Here is a 22730-nt window from a genome sequence, read left to right on the forward strand (position 1 = left end):
AGAGTTTCTCAACTTCAGACTTCAGACTACATGTATTTCTCTGTGGATTGAGCGTTTTTATACTTTCAGAGTTTATATAAAGCCCCTTTACTTGCTTTATATCATTGTATATTATATAGAAATATTGTGTAGAAAAATTGAAGTCATAATTTTTACAATATGAAACCTTTAAATCTGACTTTGCTTCAGCTATAGGAACCCTGAGTTAAGATTGAAGCATAAAATGGCTCAAAGGTCTCAAAATTAAGACAAACTGCACAACAGATAACAAATATCATACCTGTGTTTACAGTTGCAAGTACTAAAGTTACTGAGATAACAAGAGATCTCTATTCATCTGCAGGAGCTCTAATTTACATACTATTCGCAAAAGTCACATGCATTTTTTATAGCATTGGGATATCTAAAAAAGCCCAACTATCTTAAATTAACCTTTTATATGTCAGGGTTAGTTTAATAGTTGTTTAATCACTTGTTATTTTAGAATCCTTGATATCTGATGCAGAGCAGATATTTGTGAGTGACCAGCTACAGTGGGTTTGTTCAGTGTACCATGAGAGTTACACTGAAGGCCGCATTGTTTAATGTAAGCACCACAGGGCTGCAATAGACAATAGCAGTGCACTAGTTGAATGATATGAGGCCGTGGGGGGTGGGGGGGTACGTGTTGTGGTACTGCTCACCGTTCACCACTAGTCTTTGTTCATTGTGATGAATAATACATCAGAGGCACATTAGTTTGATTCATATTGCTGTTGGCTCAGCTGTAAGCCTGCTCTCGGCTCTGCCTTTACTTATCACGTTTTATCTGGCTTTAACGTATCTGGGTTGCTTTTTCCCGTGTCAACAGTGCATTTGATCAATTCATAAACAAAGCACGTTGGACTCTAAATAACTTCATCCTGCAGGCCATTTCCAGCTGATGGAACCAGGTCACTTGTTCACAATGGACCTCTCACACTCATCAATCTTTTTTTTCCCCCTCTTTTCTCTCCTCTCTCACCCTAGTAGTCGGCTAGCACCTAGCAACCACGACCGGATACAGAGGCTGAGGCAGGAGTTCCAGCAGGCCCAGACCGTCCCAGACGACCCCGATGATCGCAGGAGGACGTACAGCTTTGAGCAGCCCTGGGTGAGTGTCTGAAATGACGGGAGCCTGTAACTCAAACCCAGTGTCGGCCGGAGAAGACTGTACGACTGTTAATGTCAAGAAACGACCTCGACCAGATCGAGACACTGCACATGTTGACTTCCAATGCTAGTCTGAGGAGACGCTAACAGTGTTAGCACCAAACAGAACCGGTGGCTAACTGGAGTGTGGTGCTAACCATCACTAACCCCACTACCAGCCACGAACAAAACTGATAATATCACCCTGTCCCCACTAGGATTAACCCTTTGATACCTGGATCGCCATCACTTTTCTTGTGCTGCGTTCAAATGCCTTCCCAAGTATTTAAACCTTTGAGCCCAGAGCAAAATTGGTTTGCTTTCATTTGAAAACATGAGGAAAAGTCAATGAGCAACTTGGCAAGAAATGTCTGGCAAAATGCAGAAATTAGCAGATTTGGAAAATTCTTATTTTTTATTAAAGCTAGGAAATTAAAAAGAAAAACATTTTTATAGTAAACATGATTGTATATTTAAGAATTTACAGGATAAATATCATTTTTAAGTGTATTTTTTCAGGTCATTCCCTTGTTTGTTTTTTTCTAATTTTTTGTTACTTTTTTAAATGATAATTTTATTGCTTTCCACAATATTTACCTAGAATCTGTCGTCAAATAATACACAAAATAGCACAATAAAGAATTTTTTGAGCTAATTTTTTTTACTTTTTTGGGGGGCTATTGTCCGGGTCATTTCTTTTTAAGTCGGTTATTGCCCCCTTCCCATGCTTTTGAAAGAAGTCGAGCCAATTTGCTCAGGTTTCAAAGGGTTAACCTCAATGGGCCTTCCTGGTTAAATGTGCTAATGCTAACACTCCTCACCGTCGAATGTTCAACTGCCTGCATGCAGGAGTTTGCACACCTCCTGACGCAACCATCACTAACCACACCCACCTCATCCATCGTCCCTGTTTCTGTCTGTCAGTCATCCACATCGCCCGCCGCCTGCCCACCTCATGGACTTCGGTTGGTCTTCCAGTTTTTCTGTGTATGCGTTCTTATCTGCAAACCCTGTTTTAATTGTGCCTTTTTTTGCAGTTTCAAGGTAGGGTTGTGTAAATTTTAACAGGCATTTACTTAATTCAAAGCTTCACTGGCTACGAAGAGGGATAATTAGTGCATTCTGAAGCAACCAAGGGTAATAATAAGCGAACAAAACCTGAATGCCTTCCAAGTTTTTTAGGTGATGAAATCGCTTGTCATAATTTTAGTATTTATTTTAGGCCTCCTTGCCCTGCAACTCATGCATATTTGGTTTTACACTGTTTTTAATAACAAATTATGATTGTATGAACAGTCAGCTGTAGCGAATTTTAAATCTTGAAGATGAGATTTTAATACATTTTTCTAATTGGTAGCATCTCTGTGTAATGTGTATTATAGTATTGTTTTACAGAGTGGAGGAGTCATTTTTACCGCATTGCTTTATCTAGTTTGGGACAGCACACATTTTTTTTTATTCCACAGCATACATCACATTATGTCGCAATACATGTTATGATTAATACACGCTATGGTGATAAGTGGCACAAAGGTGTGTTGTCCCAAACTAGAACCTAGGTGTGTTGTAAATGACGTCCTACAATTAATAACATGAATCGTCCTTGTTTCTCTCTGCAAGGTCATTTTGCACACACAGTTGTGTTTTTGTGTATCTCTGTATGATATCTTTTTACTGCTGGTGTCCACACTACAGTTTCCCACTGTAGCTTTGGCATGGAATGGGAGAATTTGGTCCTATGATTTATAATGGAAATGATAAAGTGAGAGCTCACGAATCAAATCACCTGTGCTCTGGTCTTTCTTTCCTAGCTGATGAATCCAATAAAAAATGTATAGTTTTCTTCTGCATTCGGCTGTACTAACCAGAGCGGTGCCGTTCAATGGGCCCGACAGACTGGCGCACATTCCAGCTCGCATTGTACGGCAAAAGCAGGACAGTGTGGGAAAGAAGAGCACAGGTCACTTCTCTCTTTGTCTCTAAACAACCAAGCGTGCTCTCAATTAAAAAGCTCGACAATACTGCAGCATTATGTTTGTTTACATCAACTGCAGGGCATTTGCTATTGTCCCAAGTCTCATTTTCCCATGAAAACTGAATATAAGGTAACAGCACACTCTCAAAGTTAGGGATTCCCCCGGCTTCCAAAGACAGCTTTTGAACATTGTAGGGTTCATTATCGAATAAATGGGTTCACATAATTTTTTTTTGCAGGCTTTTTAAAGTGATTGTTGCTGAAATGCATGATTTCACTACAGCTTTTTTGTAATTAAAAGAAATTGTAATGCATGTTGCAATGCTTGCAGGTATTTTGCAGTGAAATTGCGGTGCGAGTGAAAATGTTAAAAATTGTTGCAATGCTGTCTCAGATTTGGAGCCTGTTATTGTGAGCAATTAGTGTTTCCCACAGAATTACAACTGGTGGAGGCAGCGACATCTGATTGCTGGCAGTCAGCTATTCTGATTTTAAATTGTTAAAGTTGCAGTGATTTGACAAAATTGCAAGGTCATGAAGAATTTGCATGTTCGGCTGAATTCACGTTAATTGTTTCAATTGCAACTTCTACTCTAGCGCTGATAAGATACCCACCCTACCTTTGGTACGGATGCAAAAAGATACCTTAGTTTGAGGAGTATTCATGTTTCTACAAAACCAAACTCTTGAAGTCTAAAATATTGTCTAACCTTATAATGACTTTTCTAAAATAAAAAAAAGAAGAAGAAAAAAGAAACACTGATGATTTAAATCAAAAATATGATCAAGGGATATTTACACAAGTCTGTAAATCTGAAGTTTTGTTACTCAATTCTATCCATGTAAGCTTACGTATTTACTTCCAAATATTTAATGCTATAGATAAATATATCACATCTTTTTAGTTGGTTTTACTGGAGCATCTGTCAAGAACCCTCTTTGGTTCTACAATAGTTTCAGCGTGAGGAACCCTCCAATGGTCCTTTTAAAGCCCCTTTACTTGTCAGAGTGCAGCTCACACTCTGGCTTGCTATAATAATTGCCTGTTATTAGACTCATGCCCTGGCCATACTGGTGGGCCATATGGTAAACAGGAGAATGTGTCTTTGAAATTCAATTACCTTCCCCATGCATATATTACATTTTGTTGCTTCATCCCAGTGATGTGCTGCAAACCTCAAGGAGCCAGTGTCCTTTTTCTTAATTCACCTACAACTGCCCCACTTACAGTCGCTGCCAGGACAGCTCTGCTTATGAAATACTGCACATATTTGTATGCTGCTTTTTATATGGCGGAGAAGTGGTTGTAAGATACAAGCAAATGTCAGATAAATCAAATAGATCCTAAGTAGGTTTACAGAGGGTTGCATCCATTTAAATGCTGAAATGATTAGTCAAATAATGGTTTGACCCATAATAAAGTATAATCATATTGATTATCATTCTCAGTCATTTTTATGCCTTCGTGCCAGTGATGTTTTCGGGTTGTCCATCAGTCCATCCATCTGTCCATCCAGCACATTCTTGTGAACGCTATAACACATGAATGCCTCGAGGGATATTGTTCAAATTGGAACAAACACTCACTTGGACTCAAGGATGAACTGATTGGATTTTGGTGGTTAATGGTGAAGGTCACCATGACCTTGTCAGTCTCATTCTTGTGAACGTGATATCTCAAGAACACCTTGAGGGAATTTCTTTAAATTTGGCACAAATGTTTGAGTAGACTCAAGGATGAGCTGATTATATTTTGATGTTCAAAGGTCAAGGTTACTGTGCACCTTGCATCATCTAAAGATGACCTTAAGGGAGTTTCCTCAAATTTGGCACAAACGTCCACATGGACTCAATAAAGAAACATATTTGGATCTGGTGGTTGAATGTCAAAGGTCATGGTGACCTCATAAACATGTTTTTGGCCATAACTCAATCTTGGGTGCCCACCTTGAACCGGTGCTGGTTGTATAGATCGTCTGTGCTTCCGGGGAAAGATACGTATGAAGCATCCATCTTTTCACAGACATAGAGGTAAACTGTAAGTGCAACTTGACTAGTGTGCGGAGGCATTCAACCACGTGGTGGTTCATCTAGTTTTAAGCAAACATGCCAAATATATTTCCAAGGATCTCTTATATATCAATGTAAATGGAATATCTTTTATCTTCGATTTTGGACTGTTGATTGGACAAAAGTTAGGTGAAGACATAAAGTAAGACTCCCAAAAATTGTTATGTATTTTTTTTTAGTTTGTCTGTTGTTGCTTTTTACAATCTACACGAAACAGTTAATCAGTTCAGCTCAAAAATAGAGAACCGAATTCATATCACAAACAATCCTGAGTTGCAGCCATAATTGCATTCAGAATTTTCTTCTTCTCCAGTGAAAACTGATGCAGGTCCCTGTTAGTGTCAAGTCACACCAAGTCAACAGATATCTCTGAACAGCCATATCGAGGCACTAATGATGTTGTGCACCTTCCAGCCAGGCTTTCACACTCAACCTCAGGTTGACCTCCTCATGTCACACCTCGAATGAAGTAGAATTGAATCTGTCCTACAATTTTCCCCCTCTGTGCTAGCTCAGCCCAATTATCCATTTCCAAAACGAGCTGTTTTCTTAACCATCCCTATGACTTTCATCAGTATGTCTTTGTTTGCGTTTAGAGCCCCTTTCTGCTTTTTCACCATAGTTTTGGGAGCAAGAGAGGATTGTGGGTAGCACGATCTAATTCCATCAGGATGACTGATGCCCGCTCTCCCGGCAGCACCGCGCCAGCTTTATTGCACTCATTTATACCACTATGGGAATAGAGGAGTTCATTCACTTGATGTTGGGGGTTTAGAAAGGGCATAATATTGCCTCTTGTATTTTACTGTAACATTTTAATGCTGCTATTATCTGGATTCCTTTAGGGTATTTTTCCCCTCCCCTCTACAGTCACTGTGTTCTGGCAGATGAGGTGAAATTCCTAGGAATATTCAACACTCCTAAACCGCTAAAGGGATTTTTTGTCATGTGAAAAATATTGGGAGTGTAATTTACCCGCGGGCAATTTTCAGTTTAGAAATAGAATAAGGGATGTGTGCAGGCTCACCCCTCCCTCCCAGTCGTCTGCCAGCCCGTCCTTATTGTCAGCCAAGCAGCGAGGCAGTGCCAATAATCAATCCCAGAGATGATTGCCCTGGCTTCATTTGGTTTAAAGGGGAGTGTCTCTTTAGCGCTCTTAATCGTTTTATGGCCTTCCCACAAACTGATGTCCACAGTGCTCCCGCCAGGATCGCAATACGTTGTACAGCCATAAAAGTAATTAGATTGGCTTTGTGTTACGGCTGATCCGCACACAATTATCGCACCCACACCGCTAATGAACATTGGAGGAGCGGAAGGAGTTGTGGTACAAGTGTGGGCTGGACCTTGAGGTGGTGCTCTGCTGCTGAGAGAGATATTAGGTGCTATATGTGCCTGTGTGTGTGTGTATGTCCTCTTGTGTGTCTGTTTTTGTGAGGACCAATTTTAGACCTTGACAGTGAATATGTGTTATCCAATCCTCAGTTTTCTAAAGGGCTGTTTTGACTACAGTTAGCTTTAAGTTACATTTAGGGTTAGGTAAGAGTTTGGCTGAGTTATAGTATAATTGAAATCAAGGGTAGGAGATAAATTTTCTTCAAACAAAATGCTTATCAAATTGTAGAACAGTGTCAGAAAGTGCCTTGTGTCCACTCCTTTACATCTTCCCAATTGGGGGTTACCATTCAACATTTTTGTAACTTTATGACAATTCATCAGTCTGGCCCATTTTACCCAGCAGATGACCACATGTACAAAGAAAGCAATGTAGGTGGGATCTGGACTTTCTCTCACAACTGCTTCCGTGTCTTTCCTCACACAAACCAAGTTCAACATCAGGAGTGCCTTTAAGGAGAGCGTGTATGAAAGTGTGCACCATTATCCCCATTTGAACTATGAGATACAACAATTATCTATGACATAGAGCTCTTGGAGATAGATTAAATGAGATGCAGTCAGGGAAGGGCAATTGCCCCTATTACACTGCCAGTTCAAGGCAGTAATGTCATGCCGTTATTCTTACTCAACATTTTGTATAAAATTTTGTGGAATGGGGGGACAAGGTTGTGTCGCCTTTAAGCCAGCCGCGGGGGTAGTAAAATCCCAAAGATCTGTGGAAAAGGGACAACCATTAGTACGGGATGGGTGTAACATTTTGACAATGGGTTATGTGTGCAACCAACCATTGGGGGATTTAAAGTAGCAGTTAAAAGCTAACTCAACACAGCCAAGCAAATGTCCGCATATTAGGAAGACATCGTGGTCCGGGAGCTCCTTATCCTCCGAGCAGAGTTCAAGTTAAGCTGCTGTGTAACAGGGATCGTAAATTGTTGTTATTGCCATGTTAGGCCATTGTTATTGTTTAGAAATCGCTGCCATTGCCTATATGTAACACTAGGAGCCAACTGTTTTGTGTTACATGTCACAACTCTTTTGCTTCCAGAATACCAGCATGTTATCTAAAATCACACTCTGTTGCGGCATTATGCTGGCATTGTTTGGTTCAGTAAAAAACAAAGCAAAGCAGGCAAAATCATCTTCGTTGTGGCCCTATCATAGAATCTCTGCATAAAAAGGGCTCATGACGGTAGGCCTTTTGTCCCGCGTTTATGTGTGGCTATTGGGAACAGGAATAAATACTTTTGCCTTACACATGGTTTTGCAAACATTGTACAAACTAGTTTGTTTCAAGGGTGCCGAACCCCTTTGAAATTTTAGGAAAGATTACATTGATCAGGTCCTCAAAATATGTAAGTGCAAATGTGTATGTGTGTGTAGAGGAGATACGTGATATTTTAATTAATGGCTGGGAGTTTGTTTGTGTGTAAGTATATACACTGATAAAACAGTAATAATGAATTGTAAATGCTATTGCTACCTTGAAATTCTGACAGATTTGCAGATATTTACAAATGTACATATCACACATCCTACAGTGCCTACATGCACGTGTACATGTCTGCTGCATCCTAATGACCTGTACAGCAGGTGTTCATCTGCTGTACGGGTGGGGGGTGGGGGTGGGTCACAATGTCAACAGGTCGAGTGTCGTCTCCTTCATTAACACCCACTAACATCCACCTCGTCTCATCACTGTTCCCTTGCTAAGAGTCTCCAGCATGGCCCCTCCCTCACCTCCCCTCCCTCTGTCTGTCTGTCTGTGTCTCACCTTCATTTTGACCTGAGAAGAGACGAGCTCAGGGTGTGTCTGCCCCACTAACTGCTGGTAAGTGTCTGTGGTTTGGACTTGGGGGGGATGGAGGGTGGGGGCAGTGGGGGATTTTGTGAGCTATTTTGTGTCAGGGTCTGCTGCTAGTTTTATTGGGCTACAGTGTGGAAACTATGACTCCAGTTATGGTGATTTTCATGCTTTAGATTTGAACTGAGGGATCGTGTGTTCACTTGTTTATCTTAAAATCAGATGTTTCTTCTTGAGCTACTTATTAAGGTTTCTTTTTGGCACTTTTGCAAAACCTTTTTTCATAAATGTCCTAGGGTAAAAAAATAAATCTTTGACCCTTTTACTACAGGGCATTTATACTTACTAAGTCCAAAATCTTCCAAGCATTAATTTGTTAATCAGGAAAAAAATCAGTCTTCACTTAACAGCATGATAATGTAAGATTTCCATTTGTTCAAGCAGAGATAAGCCTTTTATTAAGCCTTTTATTCATACAGCGAATAATTTCCCAGTTTGGCTGAATGAATTCCTCCTGATTGTGATTAAATCTGAGCTTGATTAAACCATCACCAGGGCGACATTTGAATTGGTCATTACTTTTGGGTCAAAATATTCTATTAGTAAGCATCATTTTTTTCTAAAAGTAAAAAAAAGCAGTTTTTAATTTTTCAATAAATAGAGTAGACCTCTACATATTTGTGGAAATTTCAACCCACAGATTCCCACAAGATCCTTCAATTCAAGTACAAATACAGGATGAAAACAGCCATAAATGTGAGAATAGTTTTTTTTACCAATATGCTTCATATGTAATGGGTTTATTCGCTAATATATGGTACTTAAGATGTGTTTAATGGAGTGTGGCTTGTAGTGTGTTTCTTTGAATGTTTATTGTTTAATCTTACTCAAAGACTATTTATGTTATTTTATAAAGTGCAGGATATAATATATAGTGTATGTTTGCAATGTGGAGGACCCATTACATGAAATAGACTGATCTGCTCAATTCACATCAAACCACTTATTTCACAAGTTGGAGTGTCAGCTCCTCGAACATCTCCCATTCATCCATCTATCTTGCATTAGCACTGCAGGCAGTTCAGTGTCATGAATGTTTAACTGAACACAGAAAATGATCAGTATTAAAACTTCCAGCTCTACCAGAGAACACGCAACTTGTATGATAGCTTCAGACTGTTTTCTTCCTCTTAGAGCCCTGATAAGGCAGAGGTGCGGTTTTAAAGGGTCAGTTCACCAAAATGACAAAATCAACAACAAAAAAAAGACAAAATTTTTTCCATTTCCATACATCACTCTGAAACCTCTGTCTCTACCTTAGTACAATGGAGGCGAATGGAAATTGGTTTGTGCTTCTCATTGTTTCAAAAAGAAAATTACATTTAAATTATTCAGTAGTAAAATGTCTTTCCCAAATCATTGTTCATCTTACTCTGGATAATCCACATTGGGATTATTTCTCAGGTAAAAAGTACTTTGAGTGAAAACTGTTTAGGTCCAACTCCAACTCAGTATACTAAGCAACTGTGACACACGCAAATGTGATTTTAACATTTCAGAGAACAAGAAATTTTCTCATCTCGTCTCATGTTTACAATATAAGAGTTTCCTGCACTGAGATCATTACAATAATATTAATTCCAGTACACACATAACATTATATTTGTCCACCCGGTATACATTTCCACTGCTTTTATTGGGCTGTATTTCAAGTGTTTTATATAATAACAGATAGAAGAAACGATGAAGATCACGATGGGTACATCAGATTTAACCGAGCTGCCATCTTGCTGTTTTCAGTCAAACACCAGCACCAATGGTCAGGGCGCGTACAGCCAGCCTGGTCGCCACTCGGTGTCGGTCGAGGTTCAGATGCAACGACAGAGACAAGAGGAGAGAGACTCGTTCGCCCAGGCACAGCGACAGTACAGCTCACTGCCACGGTAAGAGTGATGGACACGTGTGAGTGTGTGTGTGACAGGCTTGATATGATGTTGTGTTTGATGCTTGTTTCTGTCTTTCTAACAATCAATATGAGCTAAGAGATTATGTGTGTTGGGCGCTGTGTGTGTGTGTTGGGCGCTGTGTGTGTGTGTTGGGCGCTGTGTATGCATGTGTGCGTGCGTGTGTGTGTTGGCACATGTTCAATCTTCTCATGTTCCTGCTCTCTGTCTAATATGAGATGTGTCCAGGAGGTTGTGACTGTGTTTGTATCTATTTTAGATCTGTAATTTAATGTAATGTACTGTAATGTATCTCAAAAAGTAAAGCGTGTGTGTGCGTGTGTGTGTGTGTGTGTGTGTGTGTGTGTGTGTGTGTGTGTGTGTGTGTCAGTGTCACACTTGTACACGCCTGTTTGATTGTGTCACATCCACTGTAAAAGCCTTGTTTTAGTAATGATAGCAGATTATATATAGAGCATCTGAGTAAGAAAAGGGGACATAGCTGGTCAGTCTCAGACCACAAATGTACACACATACACACAGCTACACACACACATGCACACACTGCACCTGAGAATGGATAGATCATGTTACCCTCTCACAAAGATCTGACATGATTGCTTTCCTCACCCTTAATGCAATTTCCTTTGATCTGCATGATATAACTGCCTGTTGTTCCAGGAAGTGCGAGGGTGTGTGCGTGTGTGTGTGCGTGTGTAAGGGGTACAAGGTAGAGGAAGAAACTTCTAGGACATATGGGGACGTTTTTCCTTCATTTAAGGAGTGAATATTTTATGATGTTACTTGGGCTCAAGTCTATCTTTTTGTCAGTCAGGGTTTTGAAGTGATAGGATTAGTGTTCAGTTTTAACCTTCAAAGTGAACATTTCATGCATGTTCAAAAGTCAAAAGACAGACAAAACTGTTCTCTGTGGCATGAAATAATTTGGAAAAAAGTTCATTTCAAATTTTGGGATTACTTTATGCAAAAATTTATTTCAGCATTTCGAGAAATTTTATACAAGTTCTATGTTGTATGAAGGACTACATTTTCTTTTATTTATTTGCTTATTAATAAATCACTTGTAAGTTAAAATAAAAATAAGATCTAAACATTTTTGTTTTTTAAACTTCCATTTTTCAACCAATTTAGGGGAAAGAAGATGCTCTCAAAATACTGTTTTCTTGTATCTGTTAAACCAGAAGTCTCTTATAGTTGACAGGAACTACCAACTTGACTGACGCACCAAGCCAATTGGTCAATGTCGGGCCACTGGTGAGCATCTGTGGCCCAAGTTTTTGCAGGTTGTCTCCCGCACCATGGGCACCAGTCAGCCCTTGATGGCTTTTTTTAGCTGATTCAGTGTGTTGAATCAGCAGTGGAGCTGGCCGACTCTGATTGGCAGTTCAACTCAGCAAACAAAAATGGATGAAAGTAAACAAAGGGCTAAGGTCATGAGGGCGTGAGATTAAAACAAACATCTTATATTAGGTTAAATTAGTTTTTTTAGTCGTTTAGGCTCTTTAGCTGAAAACAGTAATTATTTTAAATACCATTCACTAATAAAGAAATATCACATGAGAGGGAGTGCATTCATACTGTATATCATCACAGCTGTGAGTGTGAGTTAGTCGGAACTAACTGTTGGATAAAGCACAGTAAATATCCTTTGTTCCTGGAACATCGGTTTGTGTTATTAATGTGCAAACTGGCAAACTACCATCTTGAATTCATCCTGTTGGACGTCCGGTTTCCCTTTTAAATGATAAATATAGAGTACCACCGCCGGGTGGTATGGAGTGTTATTTTCTCTCACATAGGTGCAGAATGTACGTGTCAGTTGGCCGTTGGCTATAGTCTTTTTTTGTGTGTGTTCAACTGCAAATTTTTGGCCGAGGTGTAGTATGGGAGATAACGCGACAGTATGCCTTTGTCGCCCCGAGTGCTTAGTTTCAGTTTGGTGTGTCTGGGCCTTAAGGCCTTTTATTTGCTGTAGTAAGTGATATATTGTTCAGGATCTCGGGAATGTGAGCCTTAAAGTTCAAATTGGTTGGAAGCGTTGGTTTTGCATAAATAAAATACAAATCAGGCTCCTGATATACAGGTACTGTCCTTTAGAGAGGGGACATATTCCCATACAAAACAGAATGAAGGCACACTGATCTTACTCAGGGTCAGAAAGAGGAAAGTTTATTGTTCTCGAGTCAGTTCAGGCAGGAACTGTCCAGCGGGAAATGTTATTAAAAGTTATTATGTTGCCCTAAGCAGTCTGTAATTACTCTCTCAAACTGTCAAACACCCTGCAAGGTCAAACTAAGCCGACCCGTCCTGGTGCACATCATCAACTTGCACTCACCATGCATATACAACATTAAATACATTATCTCCTATTACTTCACCATCGTTCTCTAATCCACTGTTATCGACACAAATCCCTTCCTTGATAAATATTGCAGGCAGCTTTGCTGAAAGATTAATGAACTAACGTCTCGCTCCAGCGGTCAGAGGCAACATCCTGTGGCCACTTCATTTTTCCACCAATTCCATTAAGAAACTGTTCTGTTTGGATAAACCCTGCCGTAGTGTCTTGAGAACACTAACTATTGTGTCACATAGAGCATACCATCGTGTGAAATCCGAGGCTGAGACAGAGGAAATATGGCGTTCAGGAGATCACAGGCTTGATGGGATTCTTATGGCTCCGTGTTGTTCATGGAGGGCGAAATTCTTAACTAAAGCGCGACTGGATTGCGAACAGCGCCATGATTAATGGCTGTAGCGTTCCTTAAAAAACAGCTTTCATTTTAGATAAAGGTCAGTTCCTTTCTGGGCGAGACCCTTTCCTAAACAAGGAGCTGTGAGTGGAAATAAACCGCTGCCATTTGAAACAATGACAGCAGATGAAGGGCCCTCATATTCATCACCAAGGAGCACCATTGATCTCCGAGCCAAAGTAACTCCATTAAGGGCGACTGAAGGCAGGCTGCAACAGCTGCAGTGGCATTTGGTCTCACATGCATGTGTCACAATCACATGTCTATTTGCCCCCGTGCTACAACCCCTCACAAAGTCTCCATTTTTTTCTCTCATTCTCACTCTGTCACCTTTCCCCCTTTCAGTTTTATCATCTGTCATGCTTCACAGTGTGCATGCACAGAATACAGAACACTGTATATCTTTCTGTATTTACCACACATGTACATGCCCCCCCCCCACCCCTTGGCACGGCATCAGACAAGGAGTGATCTGGTTTGCATTTCTCGGCAGGGGAGGCAGACCAGCTTTGGCCTCTTTGTCAACATATGAAATGAAATCAGATGCCGGTGACGCCTGTCTCTGAAAATTGGAATCACTCAAGCGTGTGCAAGAATAAACCTGGGCTATATTCTCCTATCTCACCGATCGAGAAGCGTATCCATTCCCAATTGCATTCAATCTCATGTTGAATAAAAACAAAAGTCTTTTCTATTCTCATTAAGGATTTTTTTCCCTCCGCTTCCTACTCAAATCCAAACACAGGAATAATACGATTTCTTCACAGCTGGCTGATAAACCTGCTAATTATGCATGGCTCCGAGTCAAAAGCCCATTGATGTTTTTTTGTCTTCTTCTCTCTCTCTCTGCTCTGGTTTTGCCATGCCCCCGAGATAAATGGGTGGAGCTGTCGGGTTTGGGACAGTCATGCATATCGTATGGACTCACTGGCACACAAAGACAGGGCTGCCACAAAGAGGCCAGCCAAGCAGAAATGAGAGGCGATGTCACACATCTGGATTTTCTCCTGGTAAAGGGCAGGGCAGTCGCTCTGAAGCATGACAACTAACTGTGCCTTTAAGACACATGTGTTAGGTGTCAAATATCAAATTCCATTTTAAATCCATAGCGGACAACATGGTCGCCTCATCTTTTCACCTGTGGAAGGTCTGCAGTTACTGTCTGACAGATCCAATAGTTGTTTCTGTCTGTCTCGAAATGGGCCTAATGGGATGGAAGGGGACTTTGACATGGTTAGGTTTCCCTGTGTGTTTTTACTGAGGGCCGGTACTTGCCCGGAGGCTGTTTGTGAGGCTGTAATGGCGCCTCATTTTCATTGAATGTGATGTCTTGGCTACCAGCTGACAGTATAATCGTTTTCAAGCAAACATCCAAACACGCTCCCAAGATGTAATGGGTTTTGAGCAAACATTTTTGTTGCTGGCTATATTTTTCCCACCAGACCAGGTCACAGTATGTGGCTGAGGAGGTTCAAGTTTTGTGTCATGGAGAAATTAAGAGTTTAGTTGGAGAAAGAAAGAATGAGTGTTTTTTTTTTTGCATGTGTGTGATTGTTCTAGCCCAGGTAACTTTTGTTTTCGAAATCCTGACACATTCTCTTCACAAATCATAACATATATAGGCATCAAAAAAGCACATGGCAACCAACACTGGGATGTCAATAAATGCACATGCTGGCACGAATGGTCAGATGTAGGGAAAAGAGGCATATGGTAAGGTGTAGAAAAAAAAAAACATTTAGATGTGAAGTGAAGACGAGACTCCTGCATGAATGTCTGCATGAAAGGCCGGGGTTTGACGGACCCATCCACTGCTCTTCCCGCCCGCCCTATAGGCATCTTTGTGTTCCTTATATTACGTTGTTACCTGCAGTGTTTCAAACTGACTCTGTTCTGTGGCGTATTATGCGGACGTGTCCAGCTGCATTCTCAAGTGCCGCCACCCATTTGTGTATCAGGCTGTTGCATCAGGTGCTGTTCGCAGATGATACCATCCAGCAGCATATCATGCAGACATAAAAGGTGGCTTTTGGTGTTGGGATTGTACGGCAAAAGCACTATCAAAGCAGCAGTATTTGACCTCTGAATGAGAAAGGGCAGGAAATCCCAGTTCTTTAATGTGACAAATCGGTCATATAAAAAGCTTCAGATTAATACATTTCCATTTAGGTTTCTGTTCAAGGACTCATATGAAAGAAAAAAGTCAGACCAAAGTCTCACATTTCTCTCTCTCCACACCAGGCAACCCAGGAAGAACCCCAGCTCAATCTCCCAGGACTCTTGGGATAAGGCATACCCACCTGGTGAAGGCTTCCAGACAGCCAAGGACAACCCCAGGTACTCCAGCTACCAGGGTTCCAGAAACGGCTACCCAGGCGGTGGTGGTGTCAATGCCCGAGTCCTTCTGGAAGCCCAGGAGCTTCTGAGGCAGGAGCAAAGGCGCAGAGAGCAGGAAGCCAAAGGGAAGTTAATGCAGGAGAGCACAGGTAACAGCAGCTACGAGGGGTACCCTACAGCACACCTGAAGGACCCAGCCTCCCCGAAGGGTCCATACCGCCATGATGTGCCGCCTTCGCCATCGCAGCTAGCAAGGCTTAATAGAATTGGGTCAGAGAAAGGAAGACTTTTTTATTCTTGAGGAGTTCTGTTGGACTTGTTGATGAAGAGATGAACTTGTGCTTCAGGAGCTAAGGGGATTACCTTGAAGGAACAGCAAAAGTGGACGCTACAAATTTTGACAAAGGGACAAACCTAGAGGTCTTATAGCTTAGCAATGATCTTAGAGGTAAACAGATGTGAAGTGCACTCAGTATGTGGGTGTTTGTGTTCAGTCCCTCGCTGTGCCGATGACCTATACCAGTAGTCAGTCAGTCACTCACCCTCCTACAGACATGAGACGCTCAGTGCCTTCTCTGCATTCACGGACACGCTGCTTGTTCACAGTCGTCCAGGACTCTGATTCATCGAGATCTGGCACCGTTGTATACTGACAATCAAATGGGCAGACAGGCAAGTGAGTGGGTGTTCTTTTGAGCCCATGGGGAGGCGTAAGTTTCTGTGTGGGCTTGTGTGTGGGCATGTGACAAGGTACATGCTTCACAATCAAGCATGTGTGGCTTTACAGAGTGTCCCATGGATGACTTCCTCCCATCGGTCACAAGTCACCCTGTCTTCGCTTCGCTAACATTCAACCCCTACCAACGCCGCCGGCATTTTTGCATTCTGTTTTCTCGAATTCCAGTGTTTTTTTCCTCAGCGATCGCGCTCTTTTACTTGAGTACTCCCCAGGGAGGAGAGAAAACAAGGCAAAGTGTATGAAAGAAGCAGGGCACAGGGTGTGTGTTATTAATAAAAAAGCCCCCCTCATAAATGATTCATATCGTGTGTTATCTCCGTGGAGGAGACCCAGGCAGAGAGGGTAGACAGCTCTGATCCTCTGCCTGGCCCCCCTGCACTGCTCTGGGCTTGACTTGCTGGCCCGCCTGCCTGTCTGTCTGCAGCTCTGGCTCCCATCCTCCTCTCGTTCTCTTCGCCTCTCTGTTCATTACCTTTCTTTCTTCTACCTCAACACTCCCACCTTTATCCTCTGCTCCCCTTCTCGCGCATCTCCCACCTTCCTCTCATCTCACCCCTCCCCTTCCCCGTACTCTTCCTCCTGCTACCCACTACCACCACCCTCCTTCTCCTCCTCCTCCTCCCTGTCTCCCGAGTCAGGCTCTGCACTGAATTTTTCATCACAAGCCACCTGCTGCCTGCCGGAGCCAAAGAACGCTGCCACCAGAGGCACCGACAGAGGGCCCGGCTTCTGACATAAAGAGAGGAATAAAAGCAATATACAAAAAAGAGCCAGAATAAAGATGGGAAGAGAGACAATAAGCCTGCCAGTGTGAGATTAGCTGGAGCTTTTCTCCTGTTTTTAACAAAAGGCAAAATTGTTGAGTTAATTGCCTTCAATTGCTGTAATTGCTTTCTGTAATTTTACCTTTTTAAGCGTTTAGCTGACACTCTTCTCCAAAAATCGCAAAAAGCTGTCTTAGAACTCATTTATCCCCTCCAAAAAGGAGTTGGTGTGAACACATTTCACAATGTGGTCTGTGAATTATTGAGAGTAAAGGCCCAGTCACACTTGAAAGAAGCAGCGCAAAGTTCATATGCATGTTGTCACAAAATAGGCGAACATTGGTGACATACTGGCAGGACTAGTTAGCCAGCCAGAATAATGCTAGCCGTAGTCAGTCCTGGTCCCAATAGCTCCAAGTTAGCTAGCTTACAAACTGTCAGTTAAAAGCCTTGTTACCTCAGTCACTAGCAGGACAATAAATAAACAAAGTATCCAAAAGATTTACTTGCACCATAGACTTCTGTCTTATAACCACGACTGGGTTGTATACAAGCAGACGGTGCAACTCACCTTGTCAGCTACGATAGTTTCGTCCATTTTTGATTTTATGTCTTTTCAACCCTCAAGGGTCAGTATGGTCATGGCAGTTTGCTATTGGTTAACAGTGAGAATTTGGGCACCAAAAGTTGAACTTGATGTAAACGTTTAAATGCTGCTTGTGACTGGGCCTTAAGCGGGACATTGGTTTGGGTAAGAGATGTTTATTTCTTTTAAATGTAGTTTTCAAATGCTTTGAGGATCACAAATGAATTTCAATTTACCTCCACCAGTTCAGAGGTTTTTGCCGGTCCGTGAACGCAGTGGAGGTGGAGCTCTCCATGAGTTCTTTTTTTCCTCAGCAGCAGTTTGTGAGTTGTGGAGTATATATCTGATCTGCTGACCCACTCAGAGCTGATCATATCAGATCGGTTGAGACTCAGTAGAATGAGCAGTTAATTTTAACCGTCAAACCGCCTGAAGTTCTGGTGCTTCATCTGTGCCCAGAGTGTGCTCTATGCTTCAAGGGTGTGGTAAATTAAATAACTGAACAGTATATACAGTATATTTCAACCAAGCTCAAGCTCAACCAAGTCCAAGTTCCAAAAATCGAAAATCTTTTTGTGGCGGCAGGTGTTTTAATCGTGGCAAGCCCCCACAAATAAATGAATGTCTAGAAAACGCTGCCCACGGTATTTGGTTGTACAAAGAAATTTAAAAACCTGGGCAAAATAAATCAAAACTATCTGATATATTGTAATTTGAGTCAACCAGCTCTTTATGCACACAAAATTTTAATTTTACAGCATGTTATCCTGGTGGCTTTTTGTAGTTATAGATCAGAAACAAGACCTTGGGTATTTATTACACATGCTTAAAAATCACTGCTACAGCACACCAGCCCACTAATATAATTGTTGCAGTAGGTGGCAACAGATCCTCCTAGTCTGAGCCTGCCCCTCTTTGACACGACTAATGTTGGTGACACGACTGTCTCTGCCTGCAAGCAAACAAATGAAATCTTGCTGAGGTTGAACTTAAAACAAGAGGGAAATACAAAAAGAAAATAATAATAAAGACGACCATCACCAGATTTTGGAAAACAAACAGGTGGTGCGTAATTGCCCCTCACTCCTACACACTCCATATGCAGCGTGAGGCTGCGCGACATACATTTTCCCCCGTTGGTTAATGAAGACCCTCACTGGGAAAGACGCAGGCTTAGTAGGGTTAATAAATAACGAACAAAAAAGTAAGAAGATGAAGGAGAAGGACTTTTCGATGACATTATTCTCACGTTTAAACCTGTATTTTAACCTGAGGAAAGTTTACAAGACTTTTTTTTATTGTTTTAAGCTATTTTTAATTTCCCTTTTGCATTATGTTTGTATCTAAATGGATAGTTTGGATTTTTTGTGGGGTTTATGGGGTAATGATCCATTGTCTACTCCCCCAGTTTGGAGAAGCAGGTTTAAGTGTTCGCTGTATTGAGAGTATTTTTGCTGCTTTATCTTGCTGTCAGACAACTCATTCCAACAGGTAAGCCGATAATGCCTTCATATTACCATGCTCTTCTCAAATCCACCAAACTACATTGAGAAAAACAGTAATTTTAGCTCACTGAACACAGGAGCTGCTGGTCTACCGCTACTTTGATCAGTTAGTTATTTGTGTTATTGTGTGACTGTGGTGAATCCAAACTAACACTTTTAAGCATGAAATTCACAAAATAACACAAACAAAATAACCTATCAAAGTAGGGGTAGATCAGCAGCTTATGTGTTCAGTGATGTTTAATCAATGTTTTTCTCAGTGGAGTCTGGCTTTGAAGGGAGCAATATAAAGGCTCCATTTTGCTGTTGAAAGTCATGGTCTGCACGGTCTGACCTCAAGGTTAAGTGGTAAAAATATTCCAAAGATAGCGTACACATAAACTGACATTAATTCTTGTAGGTCAGACTTAAATACCTATGTGACAAAAATACCTTTTTTTTTGCTGGCCCCCATCCACAGCAGTACATTTCTTTGCTGCCATGTCATACTCAACCCTGCTTTTCCAAACTAACATCTATTGTTTGTAGTGTAGTGTATATGGGTAAGTACCCCATACAGCCCACTTCAAAAAATTTGAACTATCCCTTTAACAACACAAACGCACTATTGCCCCTTACTAATATGTTTTTAAATCCATGCTACAATGGGGCTGAAAAAACTGTTACCAAAAAAGACACAAACTGTGTAGATGGGGGTGTAAATTTTCCCCCCTCTGAATGGTTTAAAGTAAAAAGTGTTTGGTTGTAGCGGCCAGCACTTCCTGCTGTGAACACTAGTGCGTCTGGAAATGCAGACTAGCACATTTAGAAGGATGTATATGACCTGTGCTCTAAACGTTGTTGCTGTCGAGCTGTCCAATTACGGGGTCTGATATCGATAAGTGCCTGATGTTATATCGTACTATTTTACACAAAAAGAGGGACACGATGTGTTTGTCAGTGACACTACAGCACACACACTACAGTATGTTTTTAAACATTTTTAATATCATATTATAATGTCATTTTTGGGGTACTCCTTCCTTTAATTTTTTTTTTAGATTTTATTTACAAGAGCCAACACTTTACGAGCGGTTATCAGTGTAATTTGTATCCCGTTTGACATTGCCTTCAACCATGCTGTACCATGATGTGTTTTAAAGTATAAAAAAGAAATGGAAGCTGATGTGCAATTGTTTTGTTTTTTTTTCCAGAAAACTTTTACATGATATATTAAGAAATGTATACAGCCACTTTTTCCTGTACATATCAAATTTAGAATAAAACGGAAGGCTGTTCCATCCTGTTTACAACCTTGCCTGCCTCTTACTTTTCTTTCCTTGTCCCGTCAGGCTTTGAACCAGGCATCAAACAGGTCTTCAATTAAGCAGGAGGGACTCATTCTGCTGTCAAATGTCAAATGTGTCAGGTCTGGCTGCTGATGTCTTCGTCTGAGACAGACAGAGAAGTTGACGGATACAAAAGAGATATAACATACGATGTGAAACATTATTAATTCCCATGAGAGACTAGTGCAGCAGCTGATGTAGCCTACAAATGTAACTGAAACCGAGATTTGGCTTCTGTGCAACAACTGTTTCTCTCTGTGTAAGCGATCTGTTGAACAAAGTGAGGTAATCTCCCTAAACGCCATTGTGTTTCCTGTTATTAAGTCCAACCTCATTCCCATTGTCCCTCACAGGGGATCTGCTGAGCAGCTACTGTTTTTGTTCTGAAGGTCAAAGGTGACGTCCTAACCAAATACCATTAATGCTACTTAAGCCAAGCTGCTGCTTGAGTTGGAAGAAGCCGAGATACGAGAACAGAGGGAAAAGAGGTGGAAGCAGAGAAGTCCCTTTGCCTCATCCTGTGCTTTTATCCTTCATGCCAGTCTGTTCTTTTTATTGACTCCACGGTGTGTGCGTGAGAGATTCAGAGTAAGTTGCACATGCAGAAAATTGTGTCACCATGCCTTGGTCAGATTCAGCCTTCAGAGCGTGTCCTTTAAGGTGCACTGAGGAAATCCACATGCACACACACATAGCGGGGTTTGCATTAGTGAAGACATTTGGCAGTCACAAGTGTGGATTTACAAGAACACAGGATGCCGTTTCAGCTGTCTCAGTCCTCTTTACAGTGGTATTCAAATACTGCTGAAATATGGAGCATGCATGGTGCCGCTTGGGTTTACTGCAGTTCAAGTGAGACACTCAATATATGTAAATGTGTGCAAAAAACAGGTGCACCTTCATTGGTTAGGTCTCTTAGCATGTATGTCATGTGTTGCATACTTTAACATTCCATTCTGTTTTTGCCTAAAGGACAGTTACATTGTTGAGTAAATTAAGTTAGATGAGAGCCTCTTTGTTTTCGCTAAAAGTCTTTAATGTGCCAACTGGCATTGATGATCCCCTGACTTTTCATGTACCACCATTAAGAGGTCCAATGCCGGCACGTTGTGGACGCGGGGTATGCGTGGGACATGTACCCCACGCTTCCCGTATCTGTGCCCTTTGACCACCCCCCACCCCTTTTTTCCCCACAACCGTTCAATTCATTTGTAACGTTACTCGTTTTTCCGAGCGGTCTTGAAACGCACCATGAATGGGCGGCGTCATACACACGCTGACTTGTTGTGATCACATGACGCAGTTGAGACGCGCAAGCAACACTTCCCTGAACTGTTTATTTTAACTAAAGCAACACAAATAATGTGCAACAAACCAACCAGGAAGAGGCAAAAACCCTGCGCTCCTTCTTCAAAACAAACCGTGTAAGTTGAGTAATGCTGCTGCCTGTTGATAATGTTTGCTAAATGACGTCAAATTAATGAGATAACACGGTGAACAAGAATACTAACGTTATTGTTACCCATGGCGGCTAGCTAGCTTCATGCTAGGAACAGACCAACTCCTCCTTAATTTCTGCGCAGAACTTGTGCTCACTATAGCTTTGCACTTATTTTTTTAATCTTTTAGGCTCCAAAAGAAAGAGCAGGGAGGAGAAAGTGAACCAGAAGGCAACACTGATGGTCATGCATGCTTCACAGGTGAGGACAAATTAGAATTAGCTGAGAAAATATATCTAAAGCATAAAAGTGACTTTGAGATTAATTTAAGCAGCTATTTCGCAACTACTCAATTCTATTTGACATGTTGCAGTTTACATACATTTTTTATCTGTATTTTTGCAAAAGACAGAGCACGGAGAAGGCAGCATGCAGTGGTCAGGACAGAGACCAGGCTGCAGCACTGACAGTGAAGGAGAGGCTTCACTGATGAGGAGAGATTATAAGTAATGGCTGTAGGGAAATTATAATAAACTAAAGGGAAATTGTAGATGCTTAAGGATCATTCTGTGTCAACTCAGCCAGAGCATGGCAGCTCAAACTTTTTATGTTGACAGTATATGGTTTTGATAATTTTGAAGAACTTGAGTTGGTCCCTGGGTGCCATACTGTGGCTGTTTGTGGTTATTTGGTTCTTTAGCCACTAAAGAGAGGCACAATTTAATGTGAAAGGATGATAAATAATAAAATACAATTATTCCTGAACAATCTGTCCCCCTTACATCTGAAATGATGGCTACGTCCCTCCAGTGCATTAGTTTATGACCAAAGACCAGAGATGGGACAAAAGTTGTTTTCAACTCACAAATCTCAAGTCCCATGTCCTTAATTTTAAGTTTCA

General features: G+C 41.3%; 1 protein-coding gene across 16 annotated transcripts in view; it reads left to right on the plus strand.

Moving 5' to 3' along the window:
* Positions 1 to 20358, plus strand: part of LOC121951641 (partitioning defective 3 homolog) — a 315087-nt gene extending 294729 nt beyond the window's left edge. For 14 of the 16 annotated variants that reach the window (XM_042498056.2, XM_042498052.2, XM_042498042.2 and 11 more), the window contains 3 exons: positions 1009 to 1132; positions 10215 to 10357; positions 15373 to 20358. In XM_042498056.2, the coding sequence (XP_042353990.1) occupies positions 1009 to 1132; positions 10215 to 10357; positions 15373 to 15769 (664 nt within the window). In that variant the 3' untranslated portion in view covers positions 15770 to 20358. Of the gene's footprint in view, positions 1 to 1008; positions 4583 to 10214; positions 10358 to 15372 lie in introns of those variants that run through there. The other 2 variants (XM_042498044.2, XM_088085063.1) reach the window with 2 other exon arrangements.
* The last annotated feature ends 2372 nt before the right edge of the window (positions 20359 to 22730 follow it).

Source organism: Plectropomus leopardus, chromosome 12 (genome assembly GCF_026936395.1).
Source record: "Plectropomus leopardus strain MGB_pleo_1.0 chromosome 12, ASM2693639v1, whole genome shotgun sequence".
NCBI lineage: Eukaryota > Metazoa > Chordata > Actinopteri > Perciformes > Serranidae > Plectropomus > Plectropomus leopardus.